We start from the raw sequence: 17,729 nt of genomic DNA, 5'->3' as shown, positions 1-17,729 counted from the left end.
CATTCTGGATTAACATGTCAGGGTGCTGTGATTCCTTGATCTTGGCCGTGTCTCGATAGCTCTCCTTCCATTTTGCCTTCCTCAGGGAGCACTTCAAAGCCAAAGTCTTCAAATGCTCGATGTTAGGTCTGTTTCGGTAGGAACATATAAACTTAAAATTGTAATATTCTTGTCTAGAATATTTGAGGAAAAAAAGCCATTGTAGTTTTTAAATTGCCAATAGAAAATGTTTTACTGGTATTTTAACACGGGCTACTTTAAGTACACAGAAAACAGCATTTCTGAATAATTGGAGAAGTGGTGAGAACTCTATGAATTCAGTGTTAACAAAAACCACTGAGTATTCTGAGGAGAAGAAAGGGACAGGGCAGGCAAGTTCCCTACTTTTCTCTTTGCTGGTAATTAAATTCCAATTTAGATAGTGCTCTGATGAATGATAGATTCAAAATAACTGTTTTGCATAATTAGGTTCATTGCATCTGATTTATCAAATGCCAACCTCACTCTGAATATTATCTCAAGCTTATATTTTCCAGGAATATATTTAAGTACAATATACTTTGCGTTCTTGTTGGCAATTCTTATTCCTGAAGGTTTTGAAAATATTGCTAAGGATTTAAAAATGTAAAATTAAAAAAAAAAAAAGACCGTCATCACATCCAAATGCAGAGACAAATAAAAGTTATCCATCACTGGTACATTTAGAGTTGTTACTTTACCATTACTCCTTTATTCTAAGCATCAAAAAACATCCAGTGATGACCAATGAGGATATGCTGAACTTTTAACTGGTAACATGGTCTTAGGGTATATGTAAAAATCTTCTTATTACATGCATTTATTTGGCATTCAGAAATTTTCATTAGTGTCATTAATCAAATTGAGGACCAAGGGTGCTAGGCAAGGAGGAAGAATCTTAAGGTAAAGTCTACCTATGCGGATATCCATCTTTTGATATGCTGATATTATTACAAATATAATAATCAAATTAACTATCTGAATAGGATACTATACTTTTTTACGTATTAGAGTGCTCTGAGTAAAACTATAAGCCCATAGTGTTTCCCTGTGTAAACGCTTGTGCAAAATACAGTTACATATGTTAAGCGTTATGCATAGTTCTGAATCAGATAAGGCATTTTAAAAAGAACATGATTTACACTTCTTTTTATCCACTGTGATCAAGTTTCGATTGCTCAAGCGTGGGCACAGTTATTGGCAAGAGAGACACAGAGAACTAGGGGAAAGAAAAGGGCCAAGGAAACAAAGGTTAAGGACGTCACTGCTGGAATTCATGGGTTCTACCACCCGTGTTCAAGAAAGAACATGTTGGATCCATACGAACAAGGCCTATTTTATTTGGGGCCATTTCAAGGAAAAAATTCTCACACAATGTTTTCTGGGAATCTGCTACAAAATGTCATTAGATGGTGTATATATTTGCTGATTCAAATAAAATGTCCTTTTGTTTAGTAGCAATTTTCTTTCATCATTATGATCTACTTGAAAGTCAATCTCAAGTGCCACACTGGACTCAAAACGTCATTCATGAGAATTTACATCTTTGCCAGGGACTGGAACTCTGTTATTATCACAAGAAAAAATGCTGGAGAAAATTCAACTTTGTCTAAAATGTTACAGATGTCAAGGCCAAACGTTCTTGCCCATTATGCTGGTGGAGAACAATCCTGGGAACCCGGCCTTGACCAAGACCCTGCAGGATGGCAAAGTGCAACCAAAACATGGATGAGCCAAAGAGAAAAGGGGAAGTAGATCCACCGACCAGACCAACTGCCCAGATGGGTTCCCCTGCCATGACAGACATCATGTCATGCAATCATAATACCTGTGTCTATAAAGCATTTGATCAATTACTGCAACAATTCCTACATCATCCAGCATTGATGTCTCAATTTTATAATAGGGTTTTGCTCTTCCTATTTCTTCTCTTCACAGGACAAAATTGAGGCCTAGAGAGCTCAGGCACTGGCAGTTTTTCATATACATGCGTTTCTGAAAGTGAGCCTGAAGACTCACAGCTGAAACATGGGTACTTGGCTTACAGGCTAAGGAAGATTTCATGATGCAGGAGGGCTAATGGGTATTGGAATTTCCTTACATATATTCTGTGTTGGCTGCTGCTCCTACAGGTTCAGAGAGCCCCCCCAAAACTGGGAAGGGCTTTCAAGCAGATCTAGGACTAAGCCTGAAGTATTTGCTGTCTAAGAACTACCACATGTCTTGCCATGGCACCTCACAGCCATCTCTTCTTCCCTGCAGCAACAGGTGACCTGAATGGATGCTTAAACAGCTCAGAACCTACATGACTACTGACCACTTGGCTGTGGGGTTGCTTTCAGTCCTGTGGCAGGGAGGGAGGTATGGACTCCAGGGGCTCAGAGAGGTGGGCCGAAGGGACCACTGGAGAATGAAGGGGCACAAGACCTCAGACATCGCCTGCTTCTATGTTGACACATTTATTCCTTGGTTCTCATTTCCATGTACAACTACCATGAGGAATCGTGACAACACGGCTCAGCCTCAAATTCTACATGTGAAAGGTGGCCTTGGGGTGTCGGTGTTCAACAGTTTGAGGGAAACAGAAATCGTATTTAAAGTAGTAATTTTACTGCTGTTTCCTGTGTCACTTTTGCCCAAAGAACTCAAAATAAGAATATGTGAATTCTGTCCCAGATCTGTCTCTAACTAGCTGGATAAACGCAGGAAACTCACCAAACTCTTTGATCCCCGCTTTCCTCCAGTGTAAAAACAGAGATAATAATATAAGTGGTATTGTTGGAGGATCAGATGAGAGAGATTATGTGTGGAAAGTGCTCTGCAATTGATAAAGCAACATCAAAATAGGTGTCCTCAAGCCACTGAATCTTTGAATCAATAAATTATGTCATTGCATGCAAATGTATCTTTTGATTTGACAAAATAGTTGAATACCTCTTACCATAAACTACCCAAATTTCAAAAAAAACTTGAAGATTTCAACTTGAAATAATCTAAATAAGTCATTTTTCAGATAATTTTGTGAAGCATTATTGCAAAATGTGAATGTTATAGTTTTATCTTTTCTTAAAAATATGTGTGCTTTCTAATGGATTATTGTTAAAAAAAAAAATGCAGGAATGAATGAAGTTCCTAAGGAAAGAAAACATCGAAATGACCACAAAAAGGTGCCATCATTTTTAGAAAGGAATAGGGCATAATTAAATCTCCAAATTGAAAATAACAAACACCTGATAATTCAATAGGAAGCCAGTGACAGATCTCAGGGGGTTCTTGACACAGAAAATAATTAATTTAATGGGCACAGAAATTGCCCAGAAATTGCACAGCTGAAAAGGGCTACATATGGCTCACCGCCTTGTGTCTTGCCTATTCCTGTTCCACACCATGTTTTCCTTGGGTCAACAAGGCTCTGTTTTCATTTGGCCAACAAAACAATGTACTTATTATTTTTGCAATGATTTGCAACTAAATTTCCATGTACTAGATTTTACATCTATCATTTATAGGTACTAGTTAATCGCTATGGATGTATATATTCATTCAACACATTCCCCGAGTGCCTGGGAACCTCCAAGAGTTGAAGATGTCCTACTGCTCAAGACAGACAAGGTCCTTGGCTTTGAAAATAAGTTATTACATGCAGGAGGATGGAGGAAAAGGTGTTGAAGAAAAATGAGGCAGGGCAGTGAGAAGAGAGACAAAGTGTCAGGAGGTTGTGGTGTTTGGATGGGGGATCAAGAAAGTTCTTTCTGAGCATCTGACATTTTAGCAGAGAGCTGCAGACAGTAAGAGAATGAGCTTCACTAGAGAAAGAGCTGTATGGTTCTCAGGCAGAGGGAACCAGCAGCAGACACGAAGTGTCCCTCCAGGATTTCAGAATATACAGAGAAGTGATTTTATGTGTACTGAAACAATACTGTCTTTAAAAGAAACACCAGTAAGTATATGAAATTTTTAGGAGTACATACTACAATTGCTTGTACGAAGAAAATGATTTTTTTTAACTCAAAATTTCAAAATTTTGAAATTTCATGGCAAACACATTTTTATCAGAAGGATTTGCAGCATTCAATGGGAGATCACACAACCTTAGGAGAACTGCATAGCTGAAAATTCAGCTCCAACTACTTAGGTTCTTTTTTTTTTTTTTTTTGGCATTTCAATTTTCATTCCTTAGAATAGGATTAATTCTCAAATCTTAGTTTATTCCTCAAAGAATCGTCTAGAAAACTTGCTGAAAATACTGACTTCGGAATACAACCCCCAAGAGATTCAGATTAGGTCAGCCACATGGGATGCATCAATGTACATTTTAATGGGCACCCCCAAGCCTCCTGGTTCTAATGAAGGCATCACACCGTGAGCCATCCTGTCCCAAATAAAGGAGAAAAAGAGGAGATGGGCATATTTATTTTCAAAAAATAAGCATCTAATGTGTTACACCTTCCATTTATCATTTGTCACTTTATTCAGACAATTCCACTTAATACAGGTGATGCCAATTACTTTACGACATTAATAAAACAGGTCCATGCTGGTTTTTTTAAAATTGGAATTCATTCATATTATTTTATTTATATACTCTGTCATTTATGACTCTCTAATTTAATGAAAATTCACCTGCCTTTACAAAGAAATATATTTTTGTGTGTTTTCATTTTGCAGTAACAGTATAGTTTATAAGGACATACTGCCATTTAACTGGTCTCTTCAAATTTAGCACTGTTTCAAATGCTCATTTGCAAAGAGATGGAGGGAGAAAAAGAAGGATCTAAACAACATAGTATTCACATGGCCAGAGTGAGCAGGCTTAATGTGTTTGTGAACAGTTCTTTCATTATGAGATAAAGTGCTGTTGTACGGAGAAAAAAAGTAAATTTCTGATGATACGAAGAGAAGTCCAAAATAAAATTGAGGTTTTAAAAATTGTGTAATCAGTTAATGCGTTGATAATTATTAATGAAACTACAACTTTGAAGGGCAAGAGGGAACTTCTATAGAGAAGGGTGGGGCCGGGACTGGACGCCAGTTTTTCCCTTGGAAATCTACACTGCTGTTGTTCCTTTGTGGACACCCTGATCTTAGGGGTATGGCCCATGATGACAGGTCAGCATCGCTAGGCAACATGGCTTTGCAGGTAGTCAGCCTGTACTCTGTGATAGTTGATGGCTTTGAAATAGCTCTTTTCTGGACTTTGAACCTCTTAAAATGTTTGGCTTGATACCTGTTATCATGAAACTCCAGGGGGAAAAAGTGGTATCAGCATATAAACACTTTGAGATATACAAAAAGTAACATAACTTTTGTTAACATTATCTCAGAAATGTATACTAGGTAAATTGTTGAGAGGTGCAAATATTACATCTTAGATCTGAAGAATACCTCATCATAATAAAACTTATCTTAAAGGCGGCACATCAAGAAAGGTGTGCCTCAAATGCTACTTTGGGATTATCCATGAGGAACTGGGCACATTCACATTCTTCCTTCTGAACTCTGTTTACTGAGACTGACTTGTTTTATTCTTGATTTTTGCTTTTGACCCAAAACTCCAAAATCTCCTTCCTACTCCTATGTTAATTCGAAAATTAAACCTGCTATTTCAAGGATGCCAAAATACTTCCCTATGTATTCTGAATCAAGCCTATCAACTGAATTTCATTTGCAAATGATCACTAATTTGTTGTAATTCATTTGACATCTTATATCATGCTGTTATCAATGTAAAGATAGAAGGACACATTTCTCGTATAGGTTAAGAGTCATATTTCAGACTTAGGTTTGGAAGGGGCATTATTAATTCACATGATTTCAAAGACAAAATTGCACTGAAACCAAATAATTTCAGTGTAACAGGCCATCTGATAATATAAAATGATCCTATTATAAATCTGTTTTTGGAAAGAAAAAAATGCCCTTCATCATATTTCATAAGTGCTAGATTTTCTTATATTATACTAACTTAGCACAGCTTTGCTGCTATTACTAATAACTTGAATACTATGCAGTCTCTGGCAGCGTACAAAACTCAGAATCTGTTCCTGTAACTTTCCTGATGAGGTTTTCTGATACAATTTATTGTTACGATTAAAATTCATCACACCTTTTACAAAATGAACACTGTAAACTATTGGGACTCAAATACTTTCCAGCAAAAATAATTTAAAAGCCAAAATCACTGCCCAGGACATCATGGTAAGCATGTCCATGTGATCTAATCCCTATAAAAGTATATGCCCCTTGTTCCTGAACTTTCTTTTTAACCACAAGCATTTATTCCCAAATGGTTAGGGAAACAGGCTTCTTTTGTTCAGTTCTTTTTGTGACAGGCAGGCATCTGGAACATAATGATAGTGGTAACGGAGTATAATGAGTAATGTGGCGTCCTGTATCAAGCTTTGCATTTTTACTTTCAGTGGACGGTTGTTCTTCCTCTCTAGTGAAACGGATGGAGTGTAATATCCCACCCCTCATGCACGGCTCCAACTTAATGAAGAACCAGTAGGAACCTATGGCTAAGCTGGTATTGGTAATAGTGAAACATACGAAGTACACAGGGATGGTTTGACATGTGTAACCAATATCTGTTTTGGGTTTCCTATCTTACGGGAAATAGAAAGTAGCACCAAATTTACTAGCCATGTATTTTGGTGTTTTTCAAAATGCCACATGCATATCAATGCCCTAATTGGAATGCAGGTTCTGGCTCAGTGGGTTTGAGGAAGGGCCTGAGGTTCTTCATTTCCAGCAAGTTCTCGGGCAATGCTGGCGCTGCTGGTCCGCGGACCACCCTTTGAGAAGCCAGGACATATTTGTCTAGCTATGAATACATACCTGGTCACTAGGAGCCCCAGAGACAGACCATCAATGCCATGGTCTCTCCTGTCTCAGTGCTAGGATTATGGGTGTGATCCACTGTGCCCAGCACCCCTGCTTTGTTAGGCAAACACAAGTGGCTTCAAGAAAGGCACAGGTCAAGAGTATAGCTAGACACTAGCAATGCAGGTGCTCATGAGCCTGGGCTCTGCAAGCACAAGCTGTGCTGGCCATTTATCAGCTGCTGCAGAGTGACCGATCTTAGCTACAGTTGGCCGGGCCCCACACCAGGGGGACTTCAAAGGCCTTAATGAGCAGGACAGCTGGGGCAAGAGTCACTTCTAGTGGGGAAAGAACATCTTTCCATTTCCAGGGTGGACTTTTTTTAAGACAGTACGTTGTTGCCCCTTGTTCCTGTACTCTTTGTAACCAAAAACATTTATTCCCAAACTGTTAGGAAAACAGGCTTCTCACTACATTGTCCAAGCTGGTCTCAAACTCCTGAGCTCAAGTGATCCTCACACTTCAGTCTCTCCAGTAGCTGGGACTACAGGGGACTGACCACCATGTCTGGGTCAGGGTGGATTTTTTAGACACGGGTGGGCTGGAACATTTTTGCTATGATTACGGTGTTTCTTGGGTGATTCTGGAGAGGCAAGTATCTAGGTTCCCTGCATTGCCACAATACACACATATGTAAGGATAGCTCAGGGCCTCTCAACCCTGAAAGAACATGCATGGCATTTGTCTGGGAGACTTTTTAAAGAGGAGCAATGCTGTGACAGGTGCACTCCAGACCAGAACCTCAGGGGAGGGACCCAGGGAATGGAATAGCTCAAACAGTCTCCAGGTGTCTCTAAGAAGCATCCAAGCTCTGCATGGCTAGGGGTCAAACTAGTAGATTTGGGGCTAGATGTAGGATCTTGAGGAGCATGTGTCAAGGTTTGGTCCTCAACAGACCCTTTAAGGCTGGAGCTTCAGAATATCCACAGAAATATCAATTCCTGAAAGTGAGGGAAGGAAGGAACCTCTTCTTAGATGAGGTTTTAGTGTCGGAAGTTTGCGGGTATCTTTAAAAGTAGAGGCTGCTTTTTGCCCCTAGCACGCTACACCTAGGGGCATGTCCCTAGCATGCCTCCTGCTGGGAAGTCCCTGGGAGGTCACAGGTTGTGGCCAGGCATAGATGGCAGGACATTTCCTGCCTCTGCCTTTTCCCTTTCCTTCTGCAGGTCTCTGGGCTGGATCAAGTGTGATGTCTGAGGAGGGTGGGGTCAGTGCTGTGACAACCATGTGTGTCCTGTGAACTCTTGCTATAAAGAACTACTGTAACCATACCCTTCAAGAAAGAGACAGTCCTGACTGAAGATAGGGAAAAGACCCCTAGAAAGACTTTACCCAGGCACCCTAAACCCTTCTCAGCTGAGATCAGGTAGAATAGGAAATCACGGAGTGATAAAAATTTGGAATTTGTAATATCTTTGTACAGAAGAGCAACATAATTTGACTTCAGACTTGTAACAGAAGTCTTTTGACCTAAGCATGCAAAGAAATTTAATCTGTGAAGGTTAATTTTTAGCCGGGAGAAGCCTTGTACTTAAGATTTGTTTCAAACTGCCTCTCCCCCTGGGAGTAGCTTTTGGCAGCTACTGGGAGGAGTCGATCCAGAGTCTTCATCACCACAAACTTCTGATTGTCCTGATTAACTACAGATGCAGGGAAATCTATGACTTGGTACTTTATTAATTAGTCACTTACCAGAGTTTTAATGGCCATATTCACACAGATATTCTTCCTTACCAACGAGTGGCATTTTATTTCTCAACAGCTGCGTCTCAATACCCCATCAGTGCAATATTCCAACACTGCATCTGGAGTCTGGCTTCCAGACCTCATTATTATGGATCATTATGAATATTTCCATGGAAATAATCCAGAACAAGGTGCTCCCAATCTACTTTTGTTGTTGTTGTTGTTACATCAAGATGCAAAGCAGGCCAGACCTGTGGGCTGAAGCCTCAGGGAGCCCAGAAGTCTCCATTCTGCTTTCCAGAGTGCTGACTGCTGGGGGAACTAAGCTAAGTGTTCCTTTTTGATTGTGTGGCTTCTGCCCATCAAAGGGGTACAGATGAAGTTTTCAAGGTATGAACAAGAATAAGCTGAACAGGCAAGAACAGGATTAAACATGCAGTTGTCTTTGTAAATGGGTTCAAATATTTTGAAAAACATGTAAACTAAGATGTTTTACATCTCAACATCCTAAACAGAGGCCTTTTTCCTCAGATTGTGTAAGATAGGTCATAGGTAGGCTGCACAAATTCCTTTTAAACAATTAGACATTTAGCTTCTAAAATGCAAATTTAAAATGTACTCTCCCCATATCATTTTTCTACTGCTTTGTATCTTTCACCAACACTCACAGAATGACCTCTGTCATAACTCCAGAAGAAAAAGACACCCTAACTCTCGACATAATTTAAAGGGAGGAAATGACAAACAGCCTCACAGATCAGTAATTCCCTATACTTACATTTTATAACCTCTCTATATCAATATTTTATTAATTTTTATTATTTTATTCAACATAATATTCAGCATATATAAAACGAGTTGGAGAAGAGAGGAAGTCTGTTGTGTAATAAACAGTTCTAAGGAGAACTAAAATTTTCCTTTGATTCTTTTGCTCTCAAAAGCCTTAATATGTGTGTATGTGCACTTATATTTTAAAGTTCAATTATTTATTGGGTTATGTACATATAATAATCATTTGAATAGCAGTTGTATTCACTAAAACATTAATTTTCTAATTCAATACAAAACTGATGAAGCCAATCTATAGCTAAAATTCTCCCACTTCCTTTTTCAAATGTTGTCATTATCCAGAGAATATACTGTTAAACAAACAACTGGTATGGTACCCTAGTGATGTTACTGATGCTTTCTAGTACAGAAAGTCAATTTGTTTTGACTACATACAGTAAATATTACATATCTGAAAAAAGCTTCCAAGTTGGGGGAAGGGGACTGTTTTTGGTCATGTGAATAACAACAAGCGAACTGACTACTAGGGTCTAAATGTTTGTGCTCTCCTCGCCCCTCAATTCTTAGGTTGAAAGCTAACACCCAATGTGATGGTGTTAGGAGGTGGGGCCTGTGGGAGGTGATGAGGTCATGAGGGTGACCTCATGTCACCTGTCATGAGTGGGATTAGTGCCCTTACACCCCAGAGAGATCCAGGTGAGGACACAGCAAGAAGGGGCCATCTATGAGGCGAAAAGTGGGCCCTCATGGGACAATGAATCTGCCAGTACCTTGGTTTTGGACTTTCCAGCCTCCAGAACTAGGAGAAATAAATCTCTGTTGTTTGTAAGTTCACAATTTATGATATTTTTTATAGCAACCTAAACAGACTAAGACCCTGACTCAGCCATAGAAAAAACTGTGGCATTATCTGCTTCTAACCAGCTGAGCTTAAGATCTGAATGATGAATGCCTTTGTGTGTGTGTGTGCGCGCGCGCGTGTGTGTGTGTGTGTGTGTGTGTGTGTGTATTTCTTATTCTAAAGAGAAATAAATACTGACTTCCCTTTTCTACATCAATTTTCTATTTTGGTCTCTCTTTTTCATGCCACTAATTCTTTCCAATTCCTCAGTAATCTTTGATAATTTGTCATATTTGAGAAAGAAAAACCCAGTGACAGCTTCTTTCCACAGTATCAAGGGCAGTATTTGCCACTGTGCATTCTTCAGTTAGAATTTCTGGAGGGGAAGGCAGGGCATTCAGACTGGCAGTCTTCCTTCAGAATGAGTGGTGGGGGTTCGGGGAGCAGTCCCGACTTCCTTACCACTCCATACGCCTGTACTATCTAATGTAAACCAGCATCAATAACAGAAGTCTCGAAGTTTCTTCAAGAGAACACCTCTTAGAGTAAGCACTGGCTACAGGGTCACCATTTTGGTAGGAGAGATGTTTGTCAGGGGGTGCCAACTTAGAACTGTCTTGAACATTGACTTTCAAGTAATCCCTCTATCTTCAGCCCATCTCTCCCCGGCCCCACCCCCTCAAGCTCGGCTCTGACCCTTGGGCCTGTCCAGGAATTCACAGAAGACAGCCAACCCACCTCCAAAGTCCAGACAGCTCATCCTCAAAAGACAACACTCCTATATTTTAATTGTTTGTCACTCTACTTTCTAGAAATTTTTCACTTGGCTTGCTTGTTGGCGACACTCAAACCCTGGTCTCTGTGGTTTTGTCTCTCTCTCTCTTTTTCTCTCTCTCTCTCTTTCTTGAGAAGGAGGCTCGCTCTGTGCCCAGATTGGAGTGCAATGACATGATCTCGGCTCACTGCAACCTCTGCCTCCTGGGTTCAAGCAATGCTCCCGCCTCAGCCTCCTGAGTAGCTGGGATTACAGGTACGTGCCACCACACCTGGCTAATTTTTTGTATTTTAGTAGAGACAGGGTTTCACCATGTTGGTCAGGCTGGTCTCGAACTCCTGACCTCATGATCTGCCCGCCCCCCACCCAGCCTCCCAAAGTGCTGAGATTACAGGTGTGAGCCACTGCGCCCAGCCTCTGTGTTTTTGTCTCTTTTGTGACTTCATTCCCTATTGTATTCCTGTACTTTTATTTTCTGAGGTGTCTAGAAAATAGGGGAAACAATGAGTAGGCAGAGGATGCCATCTTGAACAATTATCTTAGATAGTTTTCATTTTTTTAGGGCACATTTTCTCAGTTAAAGCATAATCAAAATCATATAAAATCAATAATATTAGAAGACTTTCACAGAATTCTATACAAAGATGCCACTTTCCTACCAAAGAACAAAAAAAGGGTCTGTTTATCGCCATTTGATTTACAAGGCTGCTATAAGGTAGGAAAAGAAGGGTAGGTATTAACTTCTGTGAAGGAAACAAAAATGAAAGACACCAGGAAGACCTTTTGGGCCACCTAGCCATCCCAACTCTTAGTTCTGGGCTGAGGCACTAACTTGCCATATGGGAGTGTTACAATTGCACTGTTTCCACTTCAGTTTGACCTGGACATCAGTTGGATAGAAATTGGATATGAAGGCAAGTTGAATAGAGGTGCTATATCAAATGAATGTACAAAAGAAATGTTTGATTACCATTTCTGTGAGTTCCAGACCTGTAGGCCGATGAACGCTGTTAGACTGGGCTTAGCATATACAGAGGATGGAAGGTTTGCTGAAGAGGTTTCATGTCTGCCTTCCTGGGAGGTGAGGAATTCCAGAGAGATGAGCTTGCACGAAGCCACTGAGGTATGGATTCCCTACTATAACATGGGGTCCCAGAATTCCAGAGGGTAAGTGGCTGGCTGAATAACTGCTTTGTTGGTGGAAGCAGGAGATGGTTGGTGTGTGGAAATCAGCCTGCACTCCCCAAGTGTGTGGGGGTGTAGGATGCAAGAATGCACCATGCAGAAGGGAGACCCATATTACATTGATTCTAAAGACGGCCGGGGCAGGCACTGGGTTCCTAATGCTTATGAGGAAGGGGCTGGAGCCCGGAGGCATGGCCAGAAGGGAAGGCAATGAATCACTGTCATTAGGAGAGTGCCCAGTTAGGTCTAGTTCGAAAGAACCTCTGGAAGCTCCAGTTGAGAGAAAGTCAGCCTTAACCACCTTTAAAAGGTTAAAGTTGATTGACATCACAGGTTGATCATATTCTAATTAGTATATCTACACTGGAATTTTTTTTTTAACATTAAGTGCTGGTGGGAAAATCTAAATATCTAGCACTAGAGTGAGCAGAATGTTCATGAGAACTGTGCGATGCTTGTCCACGGCACAGGAAGATTAGCTTTCCAAAATGAATTGAAAGGAGCAGCAGGAGCCAGATACCAAGTTGCATTCTGACCCCATCCCAGGAGCCCTGGCCTAAACAAACTCGCTCATTACCCTAGTAGACTTCACAAGTCCTTTGCGAACCTCACTGTAGAGACTGCAAAGCTTTCATCTAGGATTAGACTCTTTTTTTTTAATTTTTTCTTCCTTATATAAAGTGTACCTAGAAGCCTTAACCAGTCAGGGAATGGGTCTGAAATCTCTAAACAGTAAAGATTCAGTGTTTACAGTGCACGATCCACTCTAAATACTGAGTTTTAGGTCCATTTGAATGGGGGACAAGTTAGACGTGCCTTGACCAAATTCCTCTCCATATTAGGTCAATTTTGATTAAAATCATTGGTTAAGAGTCTCCATTTCATTCATTTCAATTTTACCTCAAAATAAGTTTCTGATGTTTGACTTTAATGCATATTTACAATCGTATTTCTTTTCAAAACAGGATTAATTTAGCTATAAATCCCCAAAGTGAAAGGATTATGTTATTTTCTCTGTAAAAGTGAACAAAAATTGGTACCGATGAAGTTACAGTCACACATTCAATAGGATGTTGACAATTTTTTTTTAGATATTATTATTACTTTCTTTAAAATCATGAGTCACTTAAATAAGCTGAAAACTTATACTGCATTTCTACATCCTTCGTGTTTTTCTCCACTGACACAAAAATATACTACCTCTAACTATGCATCACGTACATTTAAGACTACAGAGATTCTGGGGTCAAAGCGACGTAGGTTCAAATCACATCCCTGTCATTTCTAGACAAGTAACTTTGGGCAAGGGTACTGTTTGGGCAAACATTCTAGTTTTCAAATCTGTACAATGGGTGTAAAAATCATATCTGCCTCATTAAGTTGCTGGAGACTACATGAGATTTCTTAAAATAATACATTTAATTCTTAATTTATAAAAAAAATTAAATTAACCAAACTTTGGGTCAGGAAAAAATAGAAAAAGTAGGTTATGTCACTGACTAGCCTTTTTTCTCAACCATTTATAAGTGATAATTTTTGTATTGTCCCATTTCGGAACAAACGAGAACGAGTTTTAAGAAGCAGTGGAGGACTATTTCAGTGGCTTCCAAAGTGATTTCCTGCCCATTTTTTCTTTGTAATTCCAGCCTCCACATACTTCCCAGAACAAAGTTTCTAACAAGCAAATATGACCATGTCAGTTGTCTGCCGGAAGGATAAAATGCTAAGCCCGTTACAGTGGGATGCAGCAGCCTTACCTCCCTCTGCACCTTCATGTCTCACCACTCCTACCACTCTGTCTTTGCTCAAGAAACACTGAGCTGCCGCTTATCTTCCCCTGCCTCCCTGCACCCCACACACACCCTCTCAACTCTGACTTTGTTCTGGCTACTGTTCTTTCTAGTTGCTCCTTTACAGCTTTGCTCTGGGACCACCTCATCGAGGAAGCATGCCGGGTGCACACTGAACCCCACTGCAAGATGCTCCGCTAGGATGCTCCCATAGTAACTAGCTTCTATTTCACTCTGCACTGGGTTTAAAACTGACCAGTCCTGTGTCTAGTCTGAAAGCAGGTCTCTTGAAACCAGGGGTTATGCCTCACTCATCTGCATATGCCCAACACAGACACTGACATGTTTTGGGATTCAATAAACCTGCTCTATGTCTGAAGCAAAGATGGATGACTTCTTCCTTGCACACCCAAGGTAGTATGGTAGGTATTACTTAGGTTAATATGAGTTAACTTACTACTGAGCCAGAAAACGTGCTGGTACTTTACGTATGTTACATAAATAAATTATTTATTTTTTAATTTAATACATAAATAAATTATTTATGTAACATACGTAAAGTACAAGGCCTCTCAGACTTGGCCTTCCACTCCCACCTCGCTGACCTCAAGTCACGTGTTTGCTCTTGTTCTCTCTGATTAACCCCCCTGGTCTCCTTGCTACTCAGCAAACATATCAGACACACCCCCATTTATAAGCCCTTGAACCTGCTGTTCCTCTTGCTTAGAAAACCTTCTCCCAGATAGTCATAGGGCCAGCTCACTCACCTATGTGAGGACAGATTCAAAGTTACCTTCTGTATAAGTACTGTGTACTAACTAATGGCATCACTGGAAACCAAAAAACAAACTACTGGGTACTATGCTCAGTACCTGGGTGACAGGATCAACTGTACCCCAAACCTCAGCATCATGCAATATACCCAGCTAACAAACCCAGAGAGGTACCCCCTGAATCTAAAATAAAAGTTGGAAATTATATATTAAAAAGTCACTTCCTAATTAGAGCCTTCCCTGGCCAGCTATCAAAAGTATTTTGACAATTTTCTGTCTTCCTCATTTGAAACAAGGCCAGGGATTTGGGCTGATACTTCATCCCTGGGATCTAAATCAGTGGCAGTACATAAAAGGTGCTTAAAGGTAATTACCGAAGGTGGCCACATGCGGTGGCCACGTGCGGTGGCTCAGGCCTATAATCCCAGGACTTTGGGAGGCCAAAGCGGCCAGATCACTTGAAGTCAGGAGGTTGAGACTGGCCTGGCCAACATGGTGAAACCCAGTCTCTACAAAACATTCAAAAATTAGCTAGGTATAGGGGTAGGCACCTGTAATCCCAGATATTGGGAGGCTGAGGTAGGAGAATTGCTTGAACCCAGGAGGTGGATGTTGCAGTGAGCCAAGATCGCACCACTGCACTCCAGCCTGGGCAATGAACAGAGTGAGACTCTGTGTGTGTGTGTGTGTATGTGTGTGTGTGTGTGTGTGTGTGTACAGAATGATGAATTAGTCAAAGTCACTACTTATCCTGTATCCACCCTCCCTACTCATCAGTGACAAATCTCTAAAATCACAACCCCGAAATTCCAAAAGCTGTTTTGCCATCGTGACCTAACTGTGCTCTTTCAACTAGCAAACCAAGTAGCTCCCAACTTCACAACACCTCAAACGGTATCAAGCAAACCAAATAAGGCATGGGGGTCTCGGAGTTCCAATATTCCTAATCTCTCAGAAGCATACGGTTTGTCCCTTATACCTTACCTGGGCCACAGTGTAACCCAAGTGCAACACAAGTTATTTTTACAATGTACTTTTACAGCCCCTTCTTAGATGCAATGATAGGAGCTATCGGCTCTATTCAGCTCCATTCACCCTCTCCTAACCTCTCCACAGGTATCTTCAGCCATGTGGCCACCCTCTCGATTGCTACTGAAATGATAGAGTAGAACATGCAAAAGTCTACACATATCACCCGTGGGAGAAAGAACTGGAAGCTAAGACTCCTGATTTCCTTCATGAGGTAAGTATAAGAAATGAAATGGCCTATAGTAGGCCACCTGGACTCCCGGCGCCTCAGTCTGCTCTTCTCCGTGGTGGTGGGCATGGCTGAGAAGGGTGTCATGAGGTCTCATAAGAACTCCACCCATCTCCCACTTCTTGACATGATCTGGTAACTTATTTTACAGAATCATATACATGAAGTTTCAGTACATGTTCCCCCGCCCCCTTTTCTAAGCAGATCGCTACTCCTGAGTCCCTACAGCATAAAGATTTTGGTACTCACACTTGGTTGGCACTAATAATTGTCTACCTCAAAAATTCTATTTAAGAGAGAGAGGCAGTGAGTGAGAGAATATTTTCATTTCAGTAAATGTAGCTAGCACAATTTTGTGGGCAGTAGCACTCCAGCCTGAATCCTGTTAGGCCAGGCCAGTCCACACTGGCAATTACTGTGCTGAATTAAAGAAGCCCTTGGCCACCTGCCTTGTGCATGCAACAAGTTCCTTTTTTTTAATCCTATTTATCTTCACAGTCATCTATTTGTGTCAAGAAAGGAAGCATATGAGCACAGCATCTGTTACTAGAGTGACACAATTACCAAATACTTCTATAAGGGAAAAAAATTCACAATAAATCCGGGTTAGTTGTCAGGTGTTCCAGAAGACAAAACATTAGTCTTTCAATCATGGTGTCTTGTTTAAGCTGAGCATATGGTGCTAACAGCAGAGAGGCACCAGCTCAGCCTGGTTGCTGACGGGCATAACGACCACAGAAATGTCACCTCCTCTAAATTGGCAGAGGAAAGCAGGTTTGTCTCCCCCAACCCAGCCCCTCCCTCCCTGTAATAAAGCAGGTACAAATTCAAGGGACTTCATCATTGCTGACTTTGTCCCAAGTATTAGGACCCAAGTACATCCAATGGCAGGTATGGGAGAGTCCGTTAGTTCTCCCAATAACTAATTTAGCAAAGATGTAAATAAATTCAAGCCAAAACAAAAGGGTAATAATTCAAGGCAATTCATTATTCGTTATTTCCCCACTACCATTGAAAACTATGTAAGCTGAACGTCTAATTTGGGAAAATCCCTTACTTTTTCCACAATGAAATGGAGACAACTAAAGGTGACCCTGTCAATATTGCAAATGTTACTTGTTTTGCTTTTTTCTGGATACCATCAACAGGTCTATGGAATGCTTTCCTAAATGTGTATTACTTTTATGATTTAGTCTTTAGACTTTAGACTGGGGAGAGGCAGAGAGAGAAGAGAGGAGAGAAGAGAGTGAGATAGGTGTTAGAGATGGAGACACCACATTACTCCCCAAGAGAAGTCACTGAAAACTGTAGGCAAGACACTGACTTGTTCCAGGGAAGCCTTGGCGTTCCCTATCTCCTGTCACTACTGCAACCTGGCCGACAGCGCTCCCGGCTTCGCTTCTGCTCTAGCCAGCTGCTGCCTCCGCGCCCCCGCCACGCGCCCAGGTGAGCCGCGCCAGGTGGCAGCGAGCCTTTACCTGCCAGGCTGCCCGGCCTCTGGAGGGTGGCCGTGGCATACAGCTCCTGTGAGTGCTTGCTGTACTGCTCGGACGCGTGGACCAGGCGCTTGGTGGGCGACAGGGTGGCGTACGTGCCGATGGTGGAGCTCAGCTGGTGGATGGGCGAGGAGGAGATGGTGGACTGCACGGTGGGGGGCGAGGTCACACGGATCGGGGACAGGCCGGCCGAGGACACGACGATGTTGATGGGCGAGCTGGTGCTGTAGGACTTG

At 41.3% G+C, this 17,729-nt stretch overlaps 2 protein-coding genes across 4 annotated transcripts in view; both read right to left on the bottom strand.

The window, feature by feature from the left end:
* The window catches only part of CTNND2 (catenin delta 2), a 414,955-nt gene extending 397,232 nt beyond the window's left edge, over positions 1–17,723 (bottom strand). For all 3 annotated transcript variants that reach the window (XM_017888565.1, XM_017888568.1, XM_017888566.1), the window contains exon 1: positions 17,476–17,723. The gene's annotated coding sequence lies outside the window, so the exon portion shown is untranslated. The remainder of the gene's footprint in view (positions 1–17,475) is intronic.
* LOC108539674 (catenin delta-2-like) overlaps positions 17,348–17,729 on the bottom strand; it is a 547,588-nt gene continuing 547,206 nt past the window's right edge. The window contains exon 8 of the mRNA XM_017888551.1: positions 17,348–17,717. Within this exon, the coding sequence (XP_017744040.1) occupies positions 17,348–17,717 (370 nt within the window). The remainder of the gene's footprint in view (positions 17,718–17,729) is intronic.

This window comes from Rhinopithecus bieti, unplaced genomic scaffold (genome assembly GCF_001698545.2).
Source record: "Rhinopithecus bieti isolate Rb0 unplaced genomic scaffold, ASM169854v2 scaffold_17184, whole genome shotgun sequence".
In the NCBI taxonomy this organism is placed as follows: domain Eukaryota; kingdom Metazoa; phylum Chordata; class Mammalia; order Primates; family Cercopithecidae; genus Rhinopithecus; species Rhinopithecus bieti.
Note: the sequence above shows the minus strand (reverse complement) of the source record. Positions and strands in the feature narration are given on the sequence as shown.